Source organism: Nomascus leucogenys, unplaced genomic scaffold, assembly GCF_006542625.1.
Source record: "Nomascus leucogenys isolate Asia unplaced genomic scaffold, Asia_NLE_v1 000695F_125625_qpd_obj, whole genome shotgun sequence".
Classification (NCBI taxonomy): domain Eukaryota; kingdom Metazoa; phylum Chordata; class Mammalia; order Primates; family Hylobatidae; genus Nomascus; species Nomascus leucogenys.
Window position 1 is genome coordinate 59,125 of NW_022096269.1, and position 22,947 is coordinate 82,071.

The following is a 22,947-nucleotide window of genomic DNA, read 5'->3' on the forward strand; positions in this document are numbered from 1 at the left end:
TTCTTGGTTTTAGTCTGATTATCAATTGATAATGTGGGTAAAGTAGATAATTTCTTGTTCTGTGTATTCTCCAGCTAGAAAATTTTATGACTATCGAATATGAAATTTGGGGAGCAACTCATTTTCTGGAATTCCATGCTTGTACCTCAGCAGTTTCACTCTGCTCCTTATGTTGTGGCAAACTTTGGTTCCCAGGTTTCAGTGAGCACCTTCATGTTTTTGATATCCCAGGAATCAAATGAAAAAAGAATGCTCAAAGGCAGTGGGGGAGGATGTCTTAGTGCAGAAAAGGGCAATCTTCCTTTCTATTCCTGAAGCCCCACAGTGTCTCATCCTCTAAAATGACCGTTTAATGTAAAATCTAGGTTGTAAAGAGGGATGAAGACACATTTTGCGTCTTTGTTTTTTTATTTATGTGTTTCCACCAGTCAAATGGGGGTAAATACATATATAAGATCTGAAGAGTCATTGGGAATAAAAGCGCAAAATGAAGGAGGGCCCTTTTTGAATTTTGGAAAATTCTGTTTTATTCATTGAAACAGAAATGAAGCAAACTTTACAAAAATTTCTGTGACATATTAATGATATGATAATTACATCTTAAAACTGTATGGTAATAGTTCGGTATATATGATCCAATTTAAGAGTGAAATATTTTTAATGACTAAAATAGTGATAAACTGGTCAAGTGATAAAATCAATTAAAAAGATTCTTTCTATTCAATAAAGCGATAACCATCCTTAATATCAAACTTCCACTCAAGGTTGAAGAAGAAATGAAGAAGCACGGAAGTACTCATGTGGTTCCCAGAAAACCTGACTAATGGTGCGGCTGCTGGCAGTGGTGATGATGGATTAATTCCTCCAAGGAAGAGCAGAACACCTGAAAGCCAGCAATTTTCTGACACTGAGAATGAAGAGTATCACAGGTGAGCCTACGGCAGCATTGAACATGAGGTAACTATGTGCTGTCAAACTAATCCTAATTTGGGTAATATTCATGATGAACAAATTTTATAGTTTTACTAGGATATTCAGCCTTGCCTGTTAATCAGAAAAATGAAAATCAGCAAACAATGAATTACCGTTTTTTTCAGTTATTAATTTATTTGAAAAATAACCAATATTGGCAAATGTGAGAGAAAAGGCATTTTCTTTTCTTTTCAGTGAACTTTTATTTTCACTTCGGGGTACATGTGCAGGTTTATTACATAGGTAAACTGTGTCATGGAGGTTTGGGGTACAGATTATTTGATCAACCACATAATAAAATACTCGAAAGGTAGTTTTTTGGTCGTCTCCCTCCTGCCACGCTCCACCCTCAAATAGGCCCCAGTGTCTGTTATTCTCCTCTTTGTATCCATGAGTTCTCATGTTTAGTTCCCACTAATGAGTAAGAATATGTGTCATTTGATTTTCTGTTCCTGCATTAGTTTGCATAGGATGATGGCCTCCAGCTCCAGCCACGTTGCTGCAAGGGAAATGGTTTCATTGAAAAAGACATTTCATACACTGTTGGTAAATACATTTTGAACATTAATTTAGTAGCATATTCACACACACACACACATATATAACAGAGTAAGGATATATAATACATGTAAAGGATATTTGTATAGATATATTACATGTATATTTACATATAAAGACATTTATTATAGCAGTATTATATAAAAACTTTGGACCTAGTTTAATTCCTTATCAATAGGAAATAGCTCAATTTCCATATCCCCAAATTAATGTATTATGAAACCATTTTTAAAAAATGAGTATACTGATTATTTCGCAATTAAAATGTATTTAAAGCATTTAGTTTGATGACACATCTTAAGAGTTCTTGTTAGAATTCTTGTAATATCTGTTGTGTTGCAAATGGAAGCTGCATATTGCATTGATACTGTACGTTGTTAGCAACAAGATTGCTAGTTACTAAATTTTTGTTGTCAGTGCCTGAGTGCTGAAATATTGGACCCTCAATCTGAATATTGCCAAGGGATTGTACATGGGGATCTATATTTAATATAAACATTTCAGTATATTGGGTAAAACTTTTATTAAAATACATCAAAGATCTTTGATCTACTAAACCAGGAGTTGACCAGCTTTTTCTGCAAAGAGCTAGTTAGTAAATATTTTAGGCTTTGTGGACAACATATATTTATTTTCTTGAGACAGGGTCTCGCTCTGTTTCCCAGGCTGGAGTGCAGTTGTGTGATCATGGCTCACTGCAGCCTCGACTTTCTGGGCTCTAGTGATCCTCCCACCTCAGCCTGCCTACTAGCTGGGACCACAGGTGTGCAACATCACACCCAGCTAATTGACACTGTGGACTGTAAGGTGAATAAGCATGGCTGTGTTCCAAGATACTTGACTTACAAAAACAGGCAGTGGGCTGGATTTGGCCCACAGGTGCTTATTTGCTGACCCTTGTGCTAAAAGGAAGGTGCTGCTAATGCATTGACTCTTATTTGTAAAAGTGCCCTGCATGTGTGACATTATCTTTCCTTTGAGAAAAGGATATATTTCAGTATTCACCTCACCATATTTTTCCACAGTGACTTCATACAATTTTAAAAACTTCATTTATAAAATAAGATTATGTTCTGCATTTCTCCCACTTTATTCCTGTTAATAGAACTCAGTATTTTACTGTGATCAATTACTTTGTGTATTTGATGAGTGTCAACTATCCTAGAATTGGCTGATTTTTATCAAGCAAGAAATATTCTCCTTCAGACTTTTAGTATTTCTTGGTCTTTATGTAGAAGCACGAACAAAATGATAATCAGCTTATGCAATCTAGAAATGTTCAAGAGGCCTTTAAAACCTTGGTCTGGCATTTAATGCCATATGTGTATAATTTTTATAACCTTTAAAATATATAATTGTTATATAAAATTTGAAAACTCCACCTGTTATGTAAAATTTGGAAACTACCGTTTCTTGTCTATCACTTTTCCATGACTGTGGACGAAAATTACATCATTCTCAGTCATGAGTGTTAAGTATGTTGTCCTTAAAGAACTGTCTACACTCACAAACTCAAATTTTCTTTCCATTCACTCTTGATCTCAGTGCCAGTAAGTCTTCAATTTCAGCACTCCTCCAGAGTCGTTTTTCCTCAAGATTATCACTAATTTTTTCTGTAAATAAATCTATGTATTTTTTCTTACACCTCATTTTATTTAATCTGTCAGCAATATTTGAGCCAATGGAGGGCATCTCCTCCCTAACGGTGTCTTCACTTGGCTTTCAGGACCTCGCTCCCTCAGGCTTTTCCTCCTGCCTTTCTAGTCCATTCATCATGGTCTGTTTCGCTTGCTGCTCCTCATCTTTCTCCTTTTGGACGTTGGTGTTTCTCATGGCTCAGTCCCCAATCTTCTTTCTCATGACTTTTTTTTTTTTTTTTTTTTAAGATGAATGCTGGCTTTGTCCCCCAGGCTGGAGTTCAGTGGCATGATCTTGGCTCATTGCAACCTCTGCCTCCTGGGTTCCAGCGCTTCTCCTGCCTCAGCCTCCTGAGTAGCTGGGATTACAGGTGTGCGACACCGTGCCTGGCTAATTTTTGTAATTTTAGTAGTGACAGGGTTTCCCCATGTTGGCCAGGCTGGTCTCAAACTCCTGATGTCAGGTGATCTGCCCGCCTTGGCCTCACGAAGTGTTGGGATTACAGGCGTGAGCCACCGTGCCTAGCCTCTCGTGACTTTTTCTACTGTGTATATGCTAGTGATTTCCAAATGCATGTCTCCAACTCAGATCTCACTCCTTAATTCTAGATCTCTATATCAGCCCGCCTACTTGACAGGCCTAGCTATCAGATGTAGCTACCTAATAAATAGGTATTTGATTAGCTATTGGGTATCACACACGTGTCAGATCCAAAATTGGGCTACTGATGGCCTTCCTGAAATCTACACCTCATGTAGTCTTTCCTACTTTGGTTAATGGCAACTCTTCCAGTTGCTCTGCCCAAAGCCTCGGTGTCATTCTTGACTCATCTTTCTCTCTCTCGACATTTCACATCTAATCTCTCAGTAAATCTCATCAGATCTACCTGAAGAATATATCCGGAAGCCAGTCATATCTTGTACATCTGAGTCACCATCATCTGTAGTCTAGATGAGTGTCATAGGCTGGGAATTGATAGTCCTGGATTTTAAAAACTTTCCCTTTTGCCAATTCTTAACTCAGTGGATGTGTATAAAACATAAGTCAAATTGTGTCATTCCTCTGCCCCAGCCCTTCTGATTGCTTTCCATTTCACTCTTGAGTATGTGTCAGGGTTCCTCCTAATAACTAAAAGGCAGTAAACCACCTGGTATGTTACCTCTCCTGCTTAAACTTCTGTTTCTTATCTCTTTTGCTCTGTTTCAGCCACACTGAACTTCTTGCTATTCCTTACCTATCCCTAGGGCTTAAAGACTCCAGGCAACCTCTGCACTTAGCAGTTCCGTGTGTCTGGAATGCTTTTTTCCCAGATATTCTTCTAGCTTACTCTTTCCATTCCTTCAGTTCTTTACTTAAAATCCCCTAAGAAGAAGAAGAAAAAGGGTAAAAAGAAACACATTAAGGAATAACCCCTTTCTGAAGAAGAACCATGTACCAGCACAATTCCTAGTCCAGAGAAAATGAAGAAAAAGCAAAAAAAGAGAGAGAACGAGGACTAACAGAAAGGAATTACGATTGTATCACCAGGATGCATCAGGCTTGAGGTTCAATTGGGAGCATACCAGGGATGCTCTCTAACGTAACTGAGGGAAGGTTCAGTGAAACAAAGTGATTTATCATCTCTAACTTCAAACCTATTTGTGTCTTGACATCAACTCTGTTAACATCGTCATTTTTTAGAATCTTTGATGTACAAATACAATTTTCTTTGTATTAAAGAAAAATCCTCTTTCTCAGCAGGGACTTTTGTGGCCATCCCAACTTTCCCACCACCCTTCCCATCAAACACATAAACATTTCATTTTCTTGCTTTAGTTTTTCTCCTCTAATGTACTATGTATTTTGCCTTATCTGTCTCTTGTTACTGTGTGTTTATCTCACTCATGAATAGGGTTTTTATTGTTCATTACCATATCCTCACTTCCTAGAAAAAGGCCTAGCATATCAGATGTAGCTGCCTAATAAATAGGTATTAAATGAATGAATGGAGTTTACCCTAGGTATATTGTTTGATTGATTCTCACTTAAAAAATGTTTGACAAGGTCATTTTAACAATTTTGCCTGGTAATTATATGCATTTTAAAAATTCTTTTGGCTCTTTATAATAAGCTACATTCTTTATATTAATCTTTTTTCACTTAGGGAGAAAAGCCCAATATTGTGGTTATTCACTATTCTTTTACTGGCAATCATGATAATTGCAATTATGGTAAAATGAGTCAGGAATTGCAAACTTTACTGGTATTTTATTTATTTAGAGACAGAGTCTCACTCTGTCACCCAGGCTGCAGTGCAGTGGTGTGACCTTGGCTCACTGCAACCTCCGCCTCCTGGGTTCAAGTGATTCTCCTGTCTCAGCCACCTGAGGAGCTGGGATTATAGGTGCGTGCCATGACGCCCGGCTAATTTTTGTATTTTTAGTAGAGACAGGGTTTCATCCTGTTTGTCAGGCTGGTCTCTAACTCCTGACCTCAGGCACTGCACCCGCCTCGGCCTCACAAAGTGCTGGGATTACAGGCGTGAGCCACCACGTCCGGCCACTAGTATTTTATTTAAAAAAATATTAGGGTGGTAAATTTAATGGACTCGCAAATTCTTTCCAAAGGATTATGGACCTTCGGTATTTGAAATAAAAAGACAGAGTTGGAAGTTTTTGCTTCCGATAGTAAGACTATACTGGTCAGGCACTGTCTATTCTGATAGAGCAGCTGTTGCTGCTTGGCTATCTTTCAGAAGCAAGCTGCTCACATTGATACTGGTTGGTGAGCAAGACCAGTGGTCATTGATCGATTGTCTAGATTTTGAACTGGCTCTGGGTGGCTTCTTGTTACCATGGCTACGGGTCAGTTCTTTCCTAAGTCTGAGTCAACTTTAACCGGAAATTTTGTGTTCAAGAGTTGCCTTCCATTAACTATGTTCAAAATGAAACTTTTTAATATTCCAGAATTGTGGATTTAAAGTTTTGGTTATGATGACTTGGTTAATAATAGCTCTCATGAAGATTTTTTTTGATACATCTTCTTAACCAGAAGAGTTCTCTGTATAATTTATTTCTTAAAAATAATTGTTTTGTTTTTGGTTTTGGTATTTTTAGAGGCTTTTGCTCAAGTCCTAACCTAATCTCCAGTAGGAGATTTTAGTCTCTTTGTCAGTTCATGTATGTATATGATAGTCATTCTGTCTTTTTAAATTCCTTTTCTTCACGTTTTTCTCTGTACAATAATAGCGATATTGTTATACATTTTTATATCATTAAAAAGTAGTTACAATTTTCTGCTGGCAAATCTAGCTTTTTATATATTTTGACTGGATAGGTTAAAAGTGAAGAAAATTTACCAGATCATTTTATTTTCAAACAAAATCATAACTAATAAAAATTGCTATTTTGAATTGTAAATAATGACATTTAGATATTTTAAAAATAAGGATACCCCCCCATAGTTTGGCTTTGTGTTTCCATGCAAATCTCATGTCAAATTGTAATTCCCGGGAGTTGAGGAAAGACAAGCTGGGAGGTGATTCGATCATGGGGTGGGTTTCCTCCATGCTGTCCTTGTGATAGTGAGTGTGTTCTCACAAGAGCTGATGGTGTCATAAGGGGCTCTTTCCCCTTCACTTCTCTCTCTCCTGCCGCCTTATGAAGAAGGTGCCTGCTTCCCCCTCACCTTCTACCATGGTTGTTAAGTTTCCTGAGGCCTCCCCAGCCATGCGTAACTGTGAATCAATTAATCCTCTTTCCTTTATGAATTACCCAGTCTCAGGTATGTATGTGTATGAATTACCCAGTCTCAGGTATGTACGCATGTATATGTGTGAGTGTATATACGCACATACATATATGTGATACATATATGTGATGTGAGATATATATATATATATATGTATATATATCCATTTTCTTTATTCCACTCATCAGTTGATGGACACTGGTTGATTCCATATCTTTGCATGTTGTGAATTGTGCTGCAGTAAACATATGTGTGCGGGTGTCTTTTTGAGAGTGCGATTTCTTTTATTTTGGGTAGATATCCAGAAATGAGAATGCTGGATAAAATGGTAGGATCTACTTTTAGTTCTTTGAGAACTCTCCATACTGTTTTCCATAGATTTGTATGAATTCGTATTCCCACCAGCAGTGTATCACTCTTCTCTTTTCACCACATCCACACCAACATCTGTTGTTTTTTGATTTCTAATAGTGGCCATTCTGGCTGCAGTGAGGTAATATCTCACTATTGCTTTATTGTACATTGCCCTGATGATTAGAGATATTTAGCATGTTTTTATATGCTTGTTTACCATTTGTACATCTTCTTTTGAGAAATGTCTATTCGTGTAATTTAGCCACTTTCTAATGTAATTATTTGTGTTTTTCCTGTTGATTTGTTTCTTGTAGGTTATAGATATTAGTCCTTTGTTAGATTCATACTTTTCAAATTTTTTTGCCATTGTATAGGTTGTTGGTTTACTCTAATGATTATTTCGTTTACTGTGCTGAAGCTTTTTAGTTTGATTAGGTCTTATTTATTTATTTTCATTTGCTTTTTAGGGTCTTCATCATAAATTCTTTGCCTAGGCCAATGTTTTCAGGTCTTAGGTTTAGGCCTTTAATCCATCTTGAATTAATTTTTGTATATGGTGAGAGATAGAGATCCAGTTTCATTCTTCAACATGTGGCTATCTTTTTTCCCAGCACCATTTACTGAATAACCTGTACTTTCTCCAGTGTATGTTTTTGTATCCTTGCTCAGATATCATTTGGCTGTAGTGGCTTTATTTCTGAATTGTCTATTATGTTCCATTGATCTGTGTATCATTTTTATACCAGTACCATGCTGTTTTGGCCTTCTAATATAAGTTGAAGTCAGGTAATGTGATGCCAACATATTTGTTCCTTTTGCTTGGTATGTCTGTTGCTATTCAGGCTCTTTTGTGGTCCTACATGAATGTCAGCATTTTAAAATAATTCTGTGAAGAATGACATTGGTACTTTGGTAGGAATTGTGTCAAATGTGTAGTCTGCTTTGGGCACTATGGTCATTTTCACTGTATCAGTTCTTTCAGTCCATGAACATAGGATGTATTTTCATTTGTTTGTGTCATCTATTATTTTCTTTGGTGGTGTTTTCCAGTTATCTTTATATAGATCACTCACCTTTTTCATTAAGTATATTCCTAGGTATTTCACACTTTTTTGCAGCCACCGTAAAAGGGATTGGATTGTTGATATGAACTCTCAGCTTGGTCGTAGTTGGTGTATAGTGGTGCTACTGATTGGTATTCCTTTCATTTATTTTGTAACCTCTGAGACTTTACTCAATTCCTTTATCAAATTGGTGTCTTTAGGGACTCTTGTCGGAGTCTTTAGGGTTTTCTAGGTGTAAGATCTTTAGGGACTTGTAGGAGTCTTTAGGGTTTTCTAGGTATAAGATCATATCATTGGTGAAGAGATAGTTTGACTTCCTCTTTTCCAGTTTGGATGCCCATTATTTCTCTTGCCCAATTGCTCTGCCTAGGACTTCCCAGTTTTATTCTTAATATGCATGAAATAAAAGTAAAATGGAAAGCGTTTAACGTTTAGTTTATTTCACATCTCTCTCTCATACACAGATAAAATTAATTCAAAGTCCTATGTTAAAAACATAATATCAGACCCTGTCTTGTTCTAAAAGGAATTTCTAAGTTGTTTATAAAATACATAGGACTCAAGAATATAAGTGGAAAGTGTTTCCAAAAAATAAACATAAAAAGTATGGGTTACAGGCCACAGACCAGTACCAGTCCCTGGCCTGTTGGGACCTGGGCCACACAGTAGGAGGTTAGAGGCAGGTGAGCAAGCGAAGCTTCATCTGTTTACAGCCACTCTCTGTCACTCGCATTACTGCCTGAGCTGCTCCTCCTGTCAGATCAGTGGTGGCAGTAGATTGTCCTAAGAGTGTGACCTGAACGCTGTTGTAAGTTGCTCATGCAGGGGATATAGGTTGTTCACTCCTTCTGAGAATCGAATGCCATTATGATCTGTCACCATCTCCCGTCACCCCGAGATGGGACCATCTAGTTACAGGAAAACAAGCTCAGGGCTCCCACTGATTCTACATTTTGGTGAGTTATATAATTATTTCATTGTATATTAATAATAATAGAAATAAAGTGCACAATGAATGTAATGTACTTGAATCATCCTGGAACCATCCCCCACCTCAGGTTCCTGGAAAAATTATCTTCCACAAAACCAGTCCCTGGTGCCAGCATGGTTGGGGACACCTGGTTAACAGATGTGAGACCCCTTTGCCTTGTCTTGGAATAATGTGCAGATATACATTGTGTGAATGACATCTGATGGCGCCATCTTGCCCTGTAGATCATCTTAGGGACACCTCCAGTATTTCATGAAAATTAAAATTTCTTCTAGTGACGAACAAAATGATACTCAGAAGCAACTTTCTGAAGAACAGAACACTGGAATATTACAAGATGAGATTCTGATTCATAAAGAAAAGCAGATAGAAGTGGCTGAAAAGAAAATGAATTCTGAGGTATTTTCTTTAGTTATTTTCAAATGTTTTTATATGTGTATATATTTTTAAAAAGCTATGTATTTTGGAAATATAAAGGATTTTTAAGTCATATATGTGTGTGTATGTATTCTATATATCCTTGGTCATGTATCTATATATATACATACAGGATAAAGCCATGTTCTTAATTCAACTCCATTTGCCTGCAAGAGTCAAGTAGTGACCTGCACAATAGCCTCAATCCAAAGGAGAAGCATTTGATATTTTTCATAAGAATTGATGATCTTTCCATATCAAAAATAAGTTTTGCTACTAACAACACATTTTCTAGTTTTTGGACATTAGTTTTTTAAAAAATGTTAATAGAGAAGTGAATTGATTATTTTCACTGATAGGAAAGTAGGAAATGTATAGCTGGGTCAGAGGCCACATGGTGGATGTCATTACCCTTACTTTCACGGAGAGGAACAATTTGCTCCAAGTAGTTTCTCATTTCAATGTAAAGAGATTTGAAAACAATGACATGCCATGATACACATTTAGTGATAATTTATTGGTAGGTATTTTGTTCCTAGAGAAATAGTATATTTCCCCTATTTCACACTTACTACTGTTTCCAGCATTATAAAGAGGAAATGAAAGTTATTGCAATGGCAAATAATCTCATGATTTCTGAGAAAATCTCTATAAGTTGTATCTTATTTACCATTCGTATTTTGAAACAATAGGCTTCTTTTGTATTTATATATTTACACTACAGAAGTAACTGTGGTTTTGTGGAGGATCACTAGAAGTAGCATCAGAAGACCTGGGGAAAATCCTGCATCGTGTATATATTTTTTGATCTCTCCTTTTAAGAATCGTTATCTTAAATGAGTACAGTATTGTATGTAGAAGTGCAATGCTTAGATACAGTTGTGTACAGTGTAGAAGGGTACAGTGCTTAGATTTAACAGTTATAAATAAATGTAATTCTTATAACAGTATAAAATATTAGAAATGTAGAATATCGGTAAAATGTTCTTCAGTAAAAGAAACTTAAAGAACTTTGAGAAATTGCTTCTGTCCAAATATATATGCATAGCTAAGGCTCTTAGGATGGTGTGGTTGATAGGTTAGATATCAGAGTGTAAACCTAATCTTAAAAATATAGTCAAGTGTATCAATCTTATGTTTTATGCCTCTGGGTTTTTTGTAACTCAGAGAAAGGCTTTTTTAATTCTGAGATTCTTAAAAATCCTCTAGTGATTTATTTTTCATAGTCTTTAAATTAATATTTAAACTTTTAGGAATTCAGGAGCAGATTCCTAAAAGTTTAAATATTTATTTAAAGACTATGAAAAATAAATGACTAGAGGAATTTACACTCTTTTAGGTTTGAAGTTTTGTCCAATTTTTTTTCCAGTTAAATATCCACTTTGGGGATTCTTTCATTATACAAATACACATGTTATTTTTTGATTTCAGAAGAAATCATGATATGTCAATCTATTGAGTGCTAACTAAAAGTTCCCTTTGTTTACTTAGCTTTCTCTTAGTTATAAGAAAGAAAAAGACCTCTTGCATGAAAATAGTACGTTGCAGGAAGAAATTGCCATGCTAAGACTGAAGCTAGACGTAATGAAACACGAGAGCCAGCTAAGAAAAGAGAAATATTTGGAGCAAATGCAAAGTGTGAGAAAAAAGAATTATAATGATTTAAAGGCTCTACAATTGAATGAGCTCACCATGGATGATGATACCGCCGTGCTCGTCATTGACAACGGCTCTGACATGTGCAAGGCCGGCTTTGCGGGTGATGCATGCCCCCCAGGCTGTCTTCCCTTCCATCGTGGGGTGCCCCAGGCACCAGGGCATGATGGGGGGCATGCGTCAGAAGGAGTCCTATGTCGGCAACGAGGCCCAGAGCAAGAGAGGCATCCTGACCCTGAAGTACCCCATGGAGCAAGGCATCATCACCAACTGGGACGACTGGGCTAAACGCCACTCCACTTCTCTCTAAGGAGAATGGCCCAGTCCTGTCCCGAGTTCACACAGGGGAGGTGATAGCATTGCTTTTGTGCAAGTTACGTAATGCAAAATTTTTTGAATCTTCACCTTAATACTTTTAAATTTTGTTTTATTTTGAATGATCAGCCTTTGTGGCCCCCCTTTTTTGTACCCCAACTTGGGGTGTATGAAGGCTTGGATAAAAGTGCACACCTTAAAAAATTGAATGAGGAAGCACAGTATTTCAGTACAGTGGACAGCTTAGCATGTTGACAACTGAGAATAAAATGCTCAGTTCTGAATTGTGTCTTCAGAATGTAAGACACAACAACATTATGTCTTACAATGTAAGACACAACAAGGAAACACTGGAAATGGAAATTCAATTACATCATTGTAGACTGGGTACTGCTCTACATGATTGTGACCAAAGTCAGATAGCTGAAGGAGACATCTTTCCTGAGAACAAGACTTGAACAGGTTTATTTACAGAAGACAATGAATTCTCATTTATCTTTCTCAACAAGTCTAATGTAGACAGTAAAATCAACAGGCTAAAAATTAAGCTCCATGAAACAAGATAAAACTGAGCGAAAAGACGGGGCAGGCTGCCATCTTTCCCATTCAGGCAACTTAGTCATTCCAGCCTGCAGGCTTTGGAGAATACAAACCGACCAGAGACAGAAGAGATCCCACAGCACAGCATAGCTGCTTTACCAAATCATGGCCAGACTGCTTCTGTAAGCAGGCCCCTGATCCTGTTCCACCTCACTGGACAGGACCTCCCAACTGGGGCCTCCAGCTACCCCCACCAGCATTCCTTGGCCAATGGAAATGTGAAACGTTCCTGGGACAGAGCTCCCGGAGAGAGGGGCAGGCCCCCACCTTTGCTGTTTGGGTGACTAGCCATTCTGGCCTGCGGGCTTTGGAGAGCCCAAGCTGACAAGGGGTGGAAGAGGTACCTCAGCACAGCACAGCCACGCTATGGAAACATGGCCAGACTCTTGTTTATATCAGTCCCCGACCACATTTCTAGTCAGCGGGTGAAGTCTTTCACCCAGGGTCTCTGGCTAGCTTGACTGCTGTTCTTAGGCCGACAGAGGTCTCAGGCCTCCCTGAGTCAGAGCTCCCAGGGGGAGGACCAGATTGTCATCTTTGCTGTTTGGGCAACCCAGCCATTTCAGCCTTAGGGCTTCAGAGTGTCTGAGGCGACCAGGAGCTGAAGTGAACCCCCAGCACAGTACAGCTACTGTATAAAAACGTGGCCAGACTTTTTTTTTTTTTTAAAGCAAGTCCCTGTTCTTGTTCCTCCTGACTAGGTAAGACTTCTCAACTTGCCTCCAGCCACATCTTATAGGTGTGTTCAGATTGGCAACAGGTTCATACCTCAGTGGTACAGAGCTCCCAGAGGAAGGGGCAGGCTATCATCTTCCCTGGAAAATACGAGGCAATTAGGGACTGGAGGGGACCCCTAGCATACCACAGCAGCTTTCCAGAAAAGTGGCCATACTCTCTACTTGATGGGCAGGTCCTCCTGGCCTGGGTCTCTAGCCAGCCCACCACCAGAGCTATCAAGCCAGTAGCAACTCGGCAGTTCCTTGGACAGAGCTTCCAGGAGCAAATGAAATCCTTTCTGCCACTGCCTCTACAGTGGAACTGCCCTTGCTACCCTCAGAAGATATATCAAGGGAGCAAAGACCCTAAGTGCCATATCAACACCTCCAGTAAGTTACAGTTGACCCAAAGAACAAGCCAGTCCATTTCCCACGGGTACCACACACCCTCCACTACTCATCACCAGACAGGGAACCCTGGCTTGGGCCCACAGCACAGACCCTCCATCCTGGGCTGATTACACTAACCGATTGCTAACTCACATGTGTCTGGGTTGGGGCACCCAGGAGACAAGCAAAGTGGAGCAGCAAGTCAGGTGATGTGGAGCCCAGAGGGCAGGGACAGCTATCTCTCTCTAGGGTCCACTTGCCCTTGTGAGACACTTTATCCCAGCACTTTAGGAATGCTGAGGTGGGACCAGCCACATCTCATGTGCAAGATTGCCCAGCAGAGATCAGGTCCGAGAGTTCCCATTTTAAAAAAGGGGACTTGCTTAAAAAAGAAGTCTAGCTACGTTTGTGTAGAGCAGCTGTGCTCTGCTGGGGGTTCACTTTTGAGAGAGTTCTCTGAGACCTGATCTCTGGAGGCTGGGCAGTCCTGCACATGAGATTGGGCTGGTCTGATCTCAGCACTCCTTAGTCTGCTTGCCTCTCCCAGGGCCCCAGCCTGGCCACACCTGCTTACAGGGCACTCTCGGATGCCCACACCATAGCTTCCATGCTAGTGGACCATACCATATCAGTGGAGAGCTGCAGCAAGGTGGCCCCTACAGCCACGCACCAGCCTGCACATTACCTCTCCATACTGCAGCCCTTTATATGGAAACTTCCTACATCACTTTGCTGTGTGTGTTTACGCAGGTGGGTTTTGCTCTACTTGCCCTGACAGCACACGGGAGTGCAGCACACACCCCAACCCACATCAACTGCCATTAAAGAAAAGAAATTTCAGCCCAGAATTTCATGTCCAGCAAAATTAAGCATCATAAGTGAAGGAGAAATAAGATCTTTTTCAGACAAGCAAATGCTGAGGGAATTCGGTATCACCAGATCTACCTTACGAGAGCTCCTGAAGGAAGCACTAAATATGGAAAGAAAAGACCATCACCAGACACTACAAAAACACACTGAAGTACACAGTCCAGTGATGCTAAAAACCAACCACATACACAAGTCTGCAAAATAACCAGCTGACAGCATGATGACAGGATCAAATCCACACATACCATTACTAACCTTAAATGTAAATGGGCTAAATGCTCCCATTGAAAGACACGGGGCAAGCTGGATAAAGAACCAAGATGCACTGGAGTATGCCGTCTGCAAGAAATCCATTTCACATGCAGTGCCATACCTGGGCTGAAAATAAAGGAATAGAGAAAAATATTTCAAGCAAATGGAAAACAGAAAAAAGCAGGTGTTGCACTCCGAGTTTCTGACAAAACAGACTATACCAATAAAGATAAAAAAAAGAGAAGGACATTACAAAGGTGGTCCTGACCTTTGATAAATCTCATTATTGCTTGATACCAACCTGGGCTATTTTTATTGCCCAAACCAATAGGATAATTTGCTGAGGTTGTGGAGCTTCTGCCCTGCAGAGAGTCCCCGATCTCCCAAAATTTGGTTGAGATGTAAGGTTGATTTTGCTCTACAACTGCTTTTCTGAAGTTTTACTGATTTCCAACAAGGAAGGCAAGTTTTCTTGCTTCCATGATGATGGAGAGCAGGCACCTCCTTTCCTGAGTTTCAGCTTGCTTCTGACAGGGAAGGTGAGGGTAAGTTTTTTCCAGCTTCGAAGATGGCAGAGAACTATCACCAGCCTGAGCCTTATTTCCAAGTAAGTAGCTGAATTAGAGTTTGGTCTTAAAATTTTTCCTTAATGACTAAAATTTAAGATTACCCACCAGCTCCTTTTAATTTCTCCTTACCATTAGAACACTCAGTAATCATATGAATTGTGCATTTGTTTGTTTTGCTTAACTCTTTTTGTTTATGTTTGGGGTTTTATTGTTGCTGTTTCACTTTTCTCCCATCTCTTCCTGACTTGGTCAAGTCCAAAGGAATGTTCCAAATTGTGGGGAGCAAGGCATCTGAATTGGCTAAAACTCCTGTGGCTGCAAAGGAAAAACCAAAAAACAAAACAAAAAACAAAAAACAAAGTACTTTGGAATTCCAAAATTCAAATTTTCTCCTGAGGAAAATCAGATGACACGTTTAACTCTTTAAAGGATGTTAAGTCAATTTTTCTATAAAGCAGATGGCACCAGTCCATGCCTCACAGCTTGTATGGCACTGCACATACGAGCACAGAAGGCCGGGTCCCCTGGGTGGCAATCCTGGCTGCTTTCTGCACTTGAACATAAAGTCCTCCTGAAGACGGCCTGTGGTCTGACTCTTGGCCCTACCTTTAGGGTAGAAGAACTGATGTACCATGTCTGGCAGCAAGTGAGGATTTGTGCCAAGGCAGGACAAGCTTACTCAGCAGCGTGTTAGTACCTGGGGCCTGTGCATGCCAGACAAGGCCAAGCTGGCTCAACCAGCCACCTCTGCAAGGGTGAGCCAGGAGCAGGTGGACTAGCCAACCACCTTAGCTACTCAAGGAAGCTGGGATGGCCAGTTTCCAACAGCCTGAGTGGCTGCCTCCTGATGGCTGATGGATCAGAGGCCTTAGGAAAAGCAGATGGCCCTGTGGCCCTACCTTTAGGGTGGAAGTACTGATGTGCCATGTCCGGCAGCAAGTGAGGTTGATGGCTGGTGCACCGGCTCCTGGCACACCCTTGCAGAGGTGACTGGTTGCTCTTTGAGCCAGCTTGGCCTTGCCTGGCATGCAGAAGCCTCAGTGCAACAACTGTGCTACAAATGGAGCCACAGAGAGTAAGCGAACAGCAGGCTCAGGAGCAGGGTGTGCGCTGCCTTTGGGGCTCCAGTGCATGCCTCGGGTCGTATAGCACTGCGGGCTTCTTGGTTGCCTAGAGGCAGACCACAGGCCATCTTGAGGAGGACTTCATGTTCCAGTGCAGAAAGCAGCCAGGATTACCATCCAGGGGACTCGGCCTTCTATAGCCCTGGCCAGACCTTGCAGAGGTGGCTGGTTGCTCTTTGAGCCAGCTTGGCCTTCCTGGCATGCACAGGCCCCAGGTACTAACACGCTGCTCTGAGTGAGCTTGTCCTGCCTTGGCTGCCACCTAATTGCTGATGGAACAGAGGCCTTAGGAAAAGCAGATGGCACTGTGGCCCACCTTTAGGGTAGAAGAACTGACGTACCATGTCCAGCCGCTAGTGGGTGACTGGTGCACCTGCTCCTGGCACACCCCTGCAGAGGTGACTGGTTGCTCTTTGAGCCAGCTTGGCCTTGCCCGACATGCACAAGCCTCAGTGCAACAACTGTGCTACAAATGGAGCCACAGAGAGGAAACCAGCAGCAGGCTCAGGAGCAGGGTGTGCGCTGCCTTTGGGGCTCCAGTCCATGCCTCAGGGTCGTATGTCACTGCGGGCTTCTTGGTTGCCAAGAGGCAGACCGCAGGCCTTCTTGAGGAGGACTTTATGTTCAAGTGCAGAAAGCAGCCAGGATTACCACCCAGGGGACTCGGCCTTCTGTGTCCCTGGCCAGACTTAGAATTTGTGCCAATGCAGGACAAGCTCAATCGGAGCAGCCTGGCAGTACCTGGGGCCTGTGCATGCCAGGGAAGTCCAAGCTGGCTCAAAGAGCAACCAGCCACCTCTGCAAGCATCCACCTGGAGCAGGTGGGCCAGCCACCAACCTGACTGAATCAAGGAAGCAGGGATGGCCAGGTTCCCAAAACCCTAGTGGCTGCCACCTGATAGCAGATGGAGCAGAGGCCTTAGGAAAAACAGATGACCCTGTGGCTCTACCTTTACGGTAGAAGTACTGATGTGCCATGTCCAGCAGCAAGTGAGGTTAGTGCCTGGTGCACCGGCTCCTGGCACATCCTTGCAGAGGTGACTCGTTGCTCTTTGAGCCACCTTCCCTTGCCCGGCATGCACAAGCCTCAGTGCAACCACTGTGCTACAAATGGAGCCACAGAGAGGAAACGAGCAGCAGGCTCAGGAGCAGGGTGTGCGCTGCCTTTGGGGCTCCAGTCCATGCCTCAGGGGTCATATGTCACTGCGGGCTTCTTGGTTGCCAAGAGGCAGACCACAGGCCGTCTTGAGGAGGACTTTATGTTCAAGTGCAGAAAGCAGCCAGGATTACCACCCAGGGGACTCGGCCTTCTGTAGCCCTGGCCAGACTTAGAATTTGTGCCAAGGCAGGACAAGCTCACTCGGAGCAGCGTATCAGTAGCTGGGGCCTTGCATGCCAGGGCAGTGCCAGCTCTCAAGAGCCGATGGAGCCAGAGGCCTTAGGAAAAGCAGAGGCCACTGGCGCCCTACCTGTAGGGTAGAATAACTGATTTAGCCTGACCGGCAGCAAGTGAGGTTGGTGGGTGTTCCACCGGCTCCTGGCACACCCTTGCAGAGGTGACTCGTTGCTCTTTGAGCCACCTTGGCCTTGCCCGGCATGCACAAGCCTCAGTGCAACAACTGTGCTACAAATGGAGCCACAGAGAGGAAACGTGCAGCAGGCTCAGGGGCAGGGTGCGCACTGCCTTTGGGGCTCCAGTCCATGCCTCAGGCGTCATATGGCACTGCGGGCTTCTTGGTTGCCAAGACGCAGACCACAGGCCATTTTGAGGGGGACTTTATGTTCAAGTGCAGAAAGCAGCCAGGATTACCACCTGGGGACTCAGCCTTCTGTAGCCCTGGCCAGACTTAGAATTTGTGCCAAGGCAGGAGAAGCTCACTCGAAGCAGCGTGTCAGTGCCTGGGGCCTGTGCATGCCAAGCAAGGCCAAGCTGGCTCAAAGAGCAACCAGCCACCTCTGCAAGGGTGTGCCTGGACCAGTTGGACCTGCCACCAACCTCACCCACTCAAGGAAGCAGGGATGGCCAGGTTCCAACAGCCTGAGTGGCTGCCACCTGATGGCTGATGGAGCAGAGGCCTGAGGAAAATCGGATGGCACGTTTAACTCTTTAATGGATCTTAAGTTAATTTTTCTATAAAGCAGATGGCACCAGTCCATGCCTCAGAGCTCGTATGGCAGTACGGGCAGACCAAAGAAGGCCTAGTCCCCTGGTTGGCAATCCTGGCTACTTTCTGCACTTGAACATAAAGTCCTCCTCAAGACGGCCTGTGGTCTGCCTCTTGGCCCTACCTTTAGGGTAGAAGAACTGATGTACCATGTCTGGCAGTGATTGAGGTTGTTGGCTGGTCCACCTGCTCCTGGCACACCCTTGCAGAGGTGGCTGGTTGCTCTTTGAGCCAGCTTGGCCTTGGCCGGCATGCACAAGCCTCAGTGCAACCACTGTGCTACAAATGGAGCCACAGAGAGGAAACGAGCAGCAGGCTCAGGGGCAGGGTGCACACTGCCTTTGGGGCTCCAGTCCATGCCGCAGAGGTCGTACGGCACTGCGGGCTTCTTGGTTGCCAAGAGGCAGACCACAGGCCGTCTTGAGAAGGACTTTATGTTCAAGTGCAGAAAGCAGCCAGGATTACCACCCTCGGGATTCTGACTTCTGTGGCCCTGGCCAGACTTAGAATTTGGTCCTAGACAGGACAAGCTCACTTGGAGTAGCGTGTCTGTAGCTGGGGTCTGTGCATGCCGGGCAAGGCCAAGCTGGCTCAAAGAGCAACCAGCCACCTCTGCGAGGGTGCACCTAGAGCAGGTGGAGAAGCCACCAGCTCACCCACTCAAGGAAGCCGGGGTAGCCAGGTTCCCACAGCCTGAGTGGCTGCCACCTAATGGCTGATGAAGCAGAGGCCTTAGGAAAACCAGATGGCACTGTGGCCCTACTTTTATGGTAGAAGAACTGATTTAGCCTGACTGGCAGCGTGTGAGTTTGGTGGCTGGTCCACCTGCTGCTGGCACATCTGTGCAAAGACAGCTGGTTGCTCTTTCAGCCAGCTTGGCCTTGCCCGGCATGCACAAGCCTCAGTGCAACAACTGTGCTACAAATGGAGCCATATAGAGGAAAGGAGCAGCAGGCTCAGGAGCAGGGTGTGCGCTGCCTTTGGGCCTTCAGTCCATGCCTCATGGGTCGTATGACACTGCGGGCTTCTTGTTTGCCAAGAGGCAGACCACAGGTCGTCTTGAGGAGGACTTTATGTTCCAGTCCAGGAAGCAGCCAGTATTACCACCCAGGGGACTTGTGCTTCTGTGGTCCAGACCAGACGTAGAATTTGACAAAGTCAGGACAAGCTCACTCAGAGGAGCATGTTGGTCCCTGGGGCCTGTGCATCCAGGCAATGCCAAGCTGGCTCAAAGAGCAATAGCCAACTCTGTAAGGGTGTGCCTGGAGCAGGTTGAGCAGCCACCAACCTCACCCACTCAAAGAAGCAGGGATGGCCAGGTTACAACAGCCTGAGTGGCTGCCACCTGATGGCTGATGGAGCACAGGCCTGAGGAAAAGCAGATGGCACTGCTTTGTAGTGCCCTTCTTTGTCTCTCTTGATCTTTTTCAGTTAAAGTCTGTTTTATCAGAGACTAGGATTGCAAACCGTGCTTTTTTTTTGCTCTCCATTTGCTTGGTAAATATTCCTCCATCCCTTTAAGCCTGTGCAACAACTTAAATGCAAACATTTAAGCCTGTGTGTGTCTTTGCACATGATATGGGTCTCCTGAATACAGGACACCAATGGGTCTTTACTCTTTATCCAACTTGCCAGTCTGTGTCTTTTAACTGGGGCAATTAGCCCATTTACATTGAAGTTTAGTATTGTTACATGTGAAGTTTATCCTGTCATCATGATGCTAGCTTTTTATTTTTCCCATTAGTTAATGCAGTTTCTTTATCGTGTCAATGGTCTTTACAATTTGGTATGTTTTTGTAGTGGCTGGTACTGGTTGTTCCTTTCCACCTTTAGTGCTTCCTTCAGGAGCTCTTGTAACGCAAGAATGTGGATTTGTTTCTTGTGAGGTAAATATGTGGATTTATTTCTCGGTGCTGTATTCTATGGCCTTTATCCCAAGGATCATTGCTTTTTAAAATGCAATTCAAATTAGCATAAAACTTTTACAGCCTAGGGAGAGGCTTGTGGCATTAGAATCCTTATTTATAGGATTATTTTGTGGTTTTTTGAGATAATGGTCTTTGTCATCGAGGCAGAAGTGCAGTGGTTTGATCATAATTCACCACAGCCCTGAACTCTGAGTCCAAGCCATCCTTTTGCCTTAGTCTCCCAACTAATTGGATCTTCAAGCATAAGGCATCATTCCTGGCTAATTTTTTTACATTTTTTTTTTTTGGTCGAGATTGTGGTATCATTATGTTCCTCTGGCTGATCTCAAATTCCTGACCTCAAGTGATCTTTCTGCCACAGCCTCCTAAAGTGCTAGGATTACAGGCATGATAGACCATGCCTAGCGTACAGTATTACATTATTTTCTAAGTCTTATTCTAAGAGCCATTTGTTGACTTTGACCTAAATAACTCAATATAATATCTCTGAAACTTTTTTTTGACACATTTTGGGGCATGATGATGAGAGAAGGGGGTTTGAAACTTTCTAATAAGAATTAACTTAAGAGCCATTTAGGGAGGAAAAAACACAAATTATCAGAAAAATAAAAGTAAGATCAAGTGCAAAAGTCCTGTGGCAAAGATGATGAGAGTAAAGAATATATGTTTGTGACTCATGGTGGCTTTTACTTTGTTCTTGAATTTCTGAGTACGGGTTAACATTTAAAGAATCTACATTATAGATAACATTTTATTGCAAGTAGATGTATTTCAAAATTTGTTATTGGTTTTGTATGAGATTATTCTCAGCCTACTTCATTATCAAGCTATATTATTTTATTGTAGTTTGATGATCTTACAGCAAAGCTGGAAGCCGTATCTTCAAAATATGTCTATTTGACTAAAAAGTTATTCAACAGGAGTTATTATCTATGAAAAAAGTATAAAGGGAATATAAAAAAACTTGAGGAGGATAAAAAGATGTTGGAAGAAGTAATATTAAATCTTAAAAAACATATGGAAAGTACACATTGGTGAAGACACATTGGTGAAGTACAAAAATATAAATTGGATCTAGAAGAAAGGGCAATGCAGGCAATAGAAAAATTAGTAGAAATCCCTTTACAGGTTAGTTTGTAAAATCAGGTAAGTTTATTTATAATGTGCTTTCATTTATTTCACTGCAAATTATATTTTGGGTACATATATATATAATGTTTCCTCTGCCTCTCTTATAGCAATTTGCCTTGTAGAGTTCTACCAAAAGGTGGCATCTGCTTTTACTTTCAAATATTTAAATTTCCATCATTATAACAAAATCAGTTTTTCAGAGTAATGATTCTCACTGTGGAGTCTTTTGATTATTAAGACCCACTGGCATAAGATTACATCCTCTGACTATAAAAATCCTGGAAGAAAACCTAGGAAATATTCGTCTGGACACTGCACTTGGCAATGAATTTATGGGTAAGTTCTCAAAAGCAATTGCCAGAAAAATGAAAATTGACAAGTGTGATTTAATTAAACTAAAGAGCTGCTTCTGCACAGCATGAGAAACTCTCAAGGGGGATTGAACAGACAGCCGCCAGAATGGAAGAAAATATTCACACACTATGCATACAGCAAAGGCCTATTATCCAGAATCTATAAGAGACTTAGACAAATCAACAAGCGAAAAATAACTCCATTAAAATATGGGCAAAGAACATGAACAGACAGTTTTTAAAAGAACACATATGTGGCCAACAAACATGTTAGCACATGCATACCATCACTAATCATCAGAGAATGCAAAACAAAAGATCAGTGAGATACCATTTCACACCAGTTAGAATGACTTCTGTTAAAAAGTAAAAATAATAAAAATATTTAAATATTCAATATTAAAATGTTATTTAGATTAAGATAAATTAATTTGTCATTATTCTCAAAGCATGGATATTGAAGGATAACCTTACTTCACATGTAATAACACAAGAACTACCTTAAAAACTAAAAGCTGGGGCCTAGCACGGTGTCTCAAGTCTGTAATCCCAGCACTTTGGGAAGTCGAGGTGGGCCGATCACGAGGTCAGGAGTTAGAGACAAGCCTGGCCAACATGGTAAAACCCCATCTCTACTAAAAATACAAAAATTAACTGGGCATGGTGGCGGGCACCTGTAATCCCAGCTACTTGGGAGGCTGAGGCAAGAGAATCATTGGAACCTGGGAGGTGGAGGTTGCAGTGAGCTGAGATCATGCCGTTACACTCCAGCCTGGGCAACAGGGTGAGCCTCCATCTCAAAAATAAATAAATAAATAAAATTAAATGAAGAAAAACAAAAGCTGGAAGTTCTATGAAAATATTAATGCACATACCATCTTTTAAAAATGTTCATGGTTTCTCTAGAGGTTTCAATACCTATTCTAGCTTATTACAGTAACCTATAATTTTTATTATACCAACTATAGTATAAAAACCTTAAAATGTGTATTTCTGTTTCCTTTATACTATTTATGTCATGCATTATAGTCTCAAATACGAATTCCATAATAAAAAGTTACTTTAAAAAAAAGACAAATATCTTTAGAGCAATGTAAAATAATTGGGCTATGTATCTTTATATCTTGTCTGGCACTCTTTATTCCTTTGTGTAGT

General features: G+C 41.7%; 1 protein-coding gene across 1 annotated transcript in view; it reads left to right on the forward strand.

The window, feature by feature from the left end:
• LOC100592762 (POTE ankyrin domain family member G-like) overlaps positions 1-11,689 on the forward strand; it is a 31,470-nt gene extending 19,781 nt beyond the window's left edge. Inside the window, 6 exon segments of the mRNA XM_030808686.1 lie at positions 75-94; positions 770-802; positions 804-929; positions 9,582-9,705; positions 11,215-11,487; positions 11,489-11,689. Coding sequence (XP_030664546.1) covers positions 75-94; positions 770-802; positions 804-929; positions 9,582-9,705; positions 11,215-11,487; positions 11,489-11,689 — 777 coding nt within the window.
• The last annotated feature ends 11,258 nt before the right edge of the window (positions 11,690-22,947 follow it).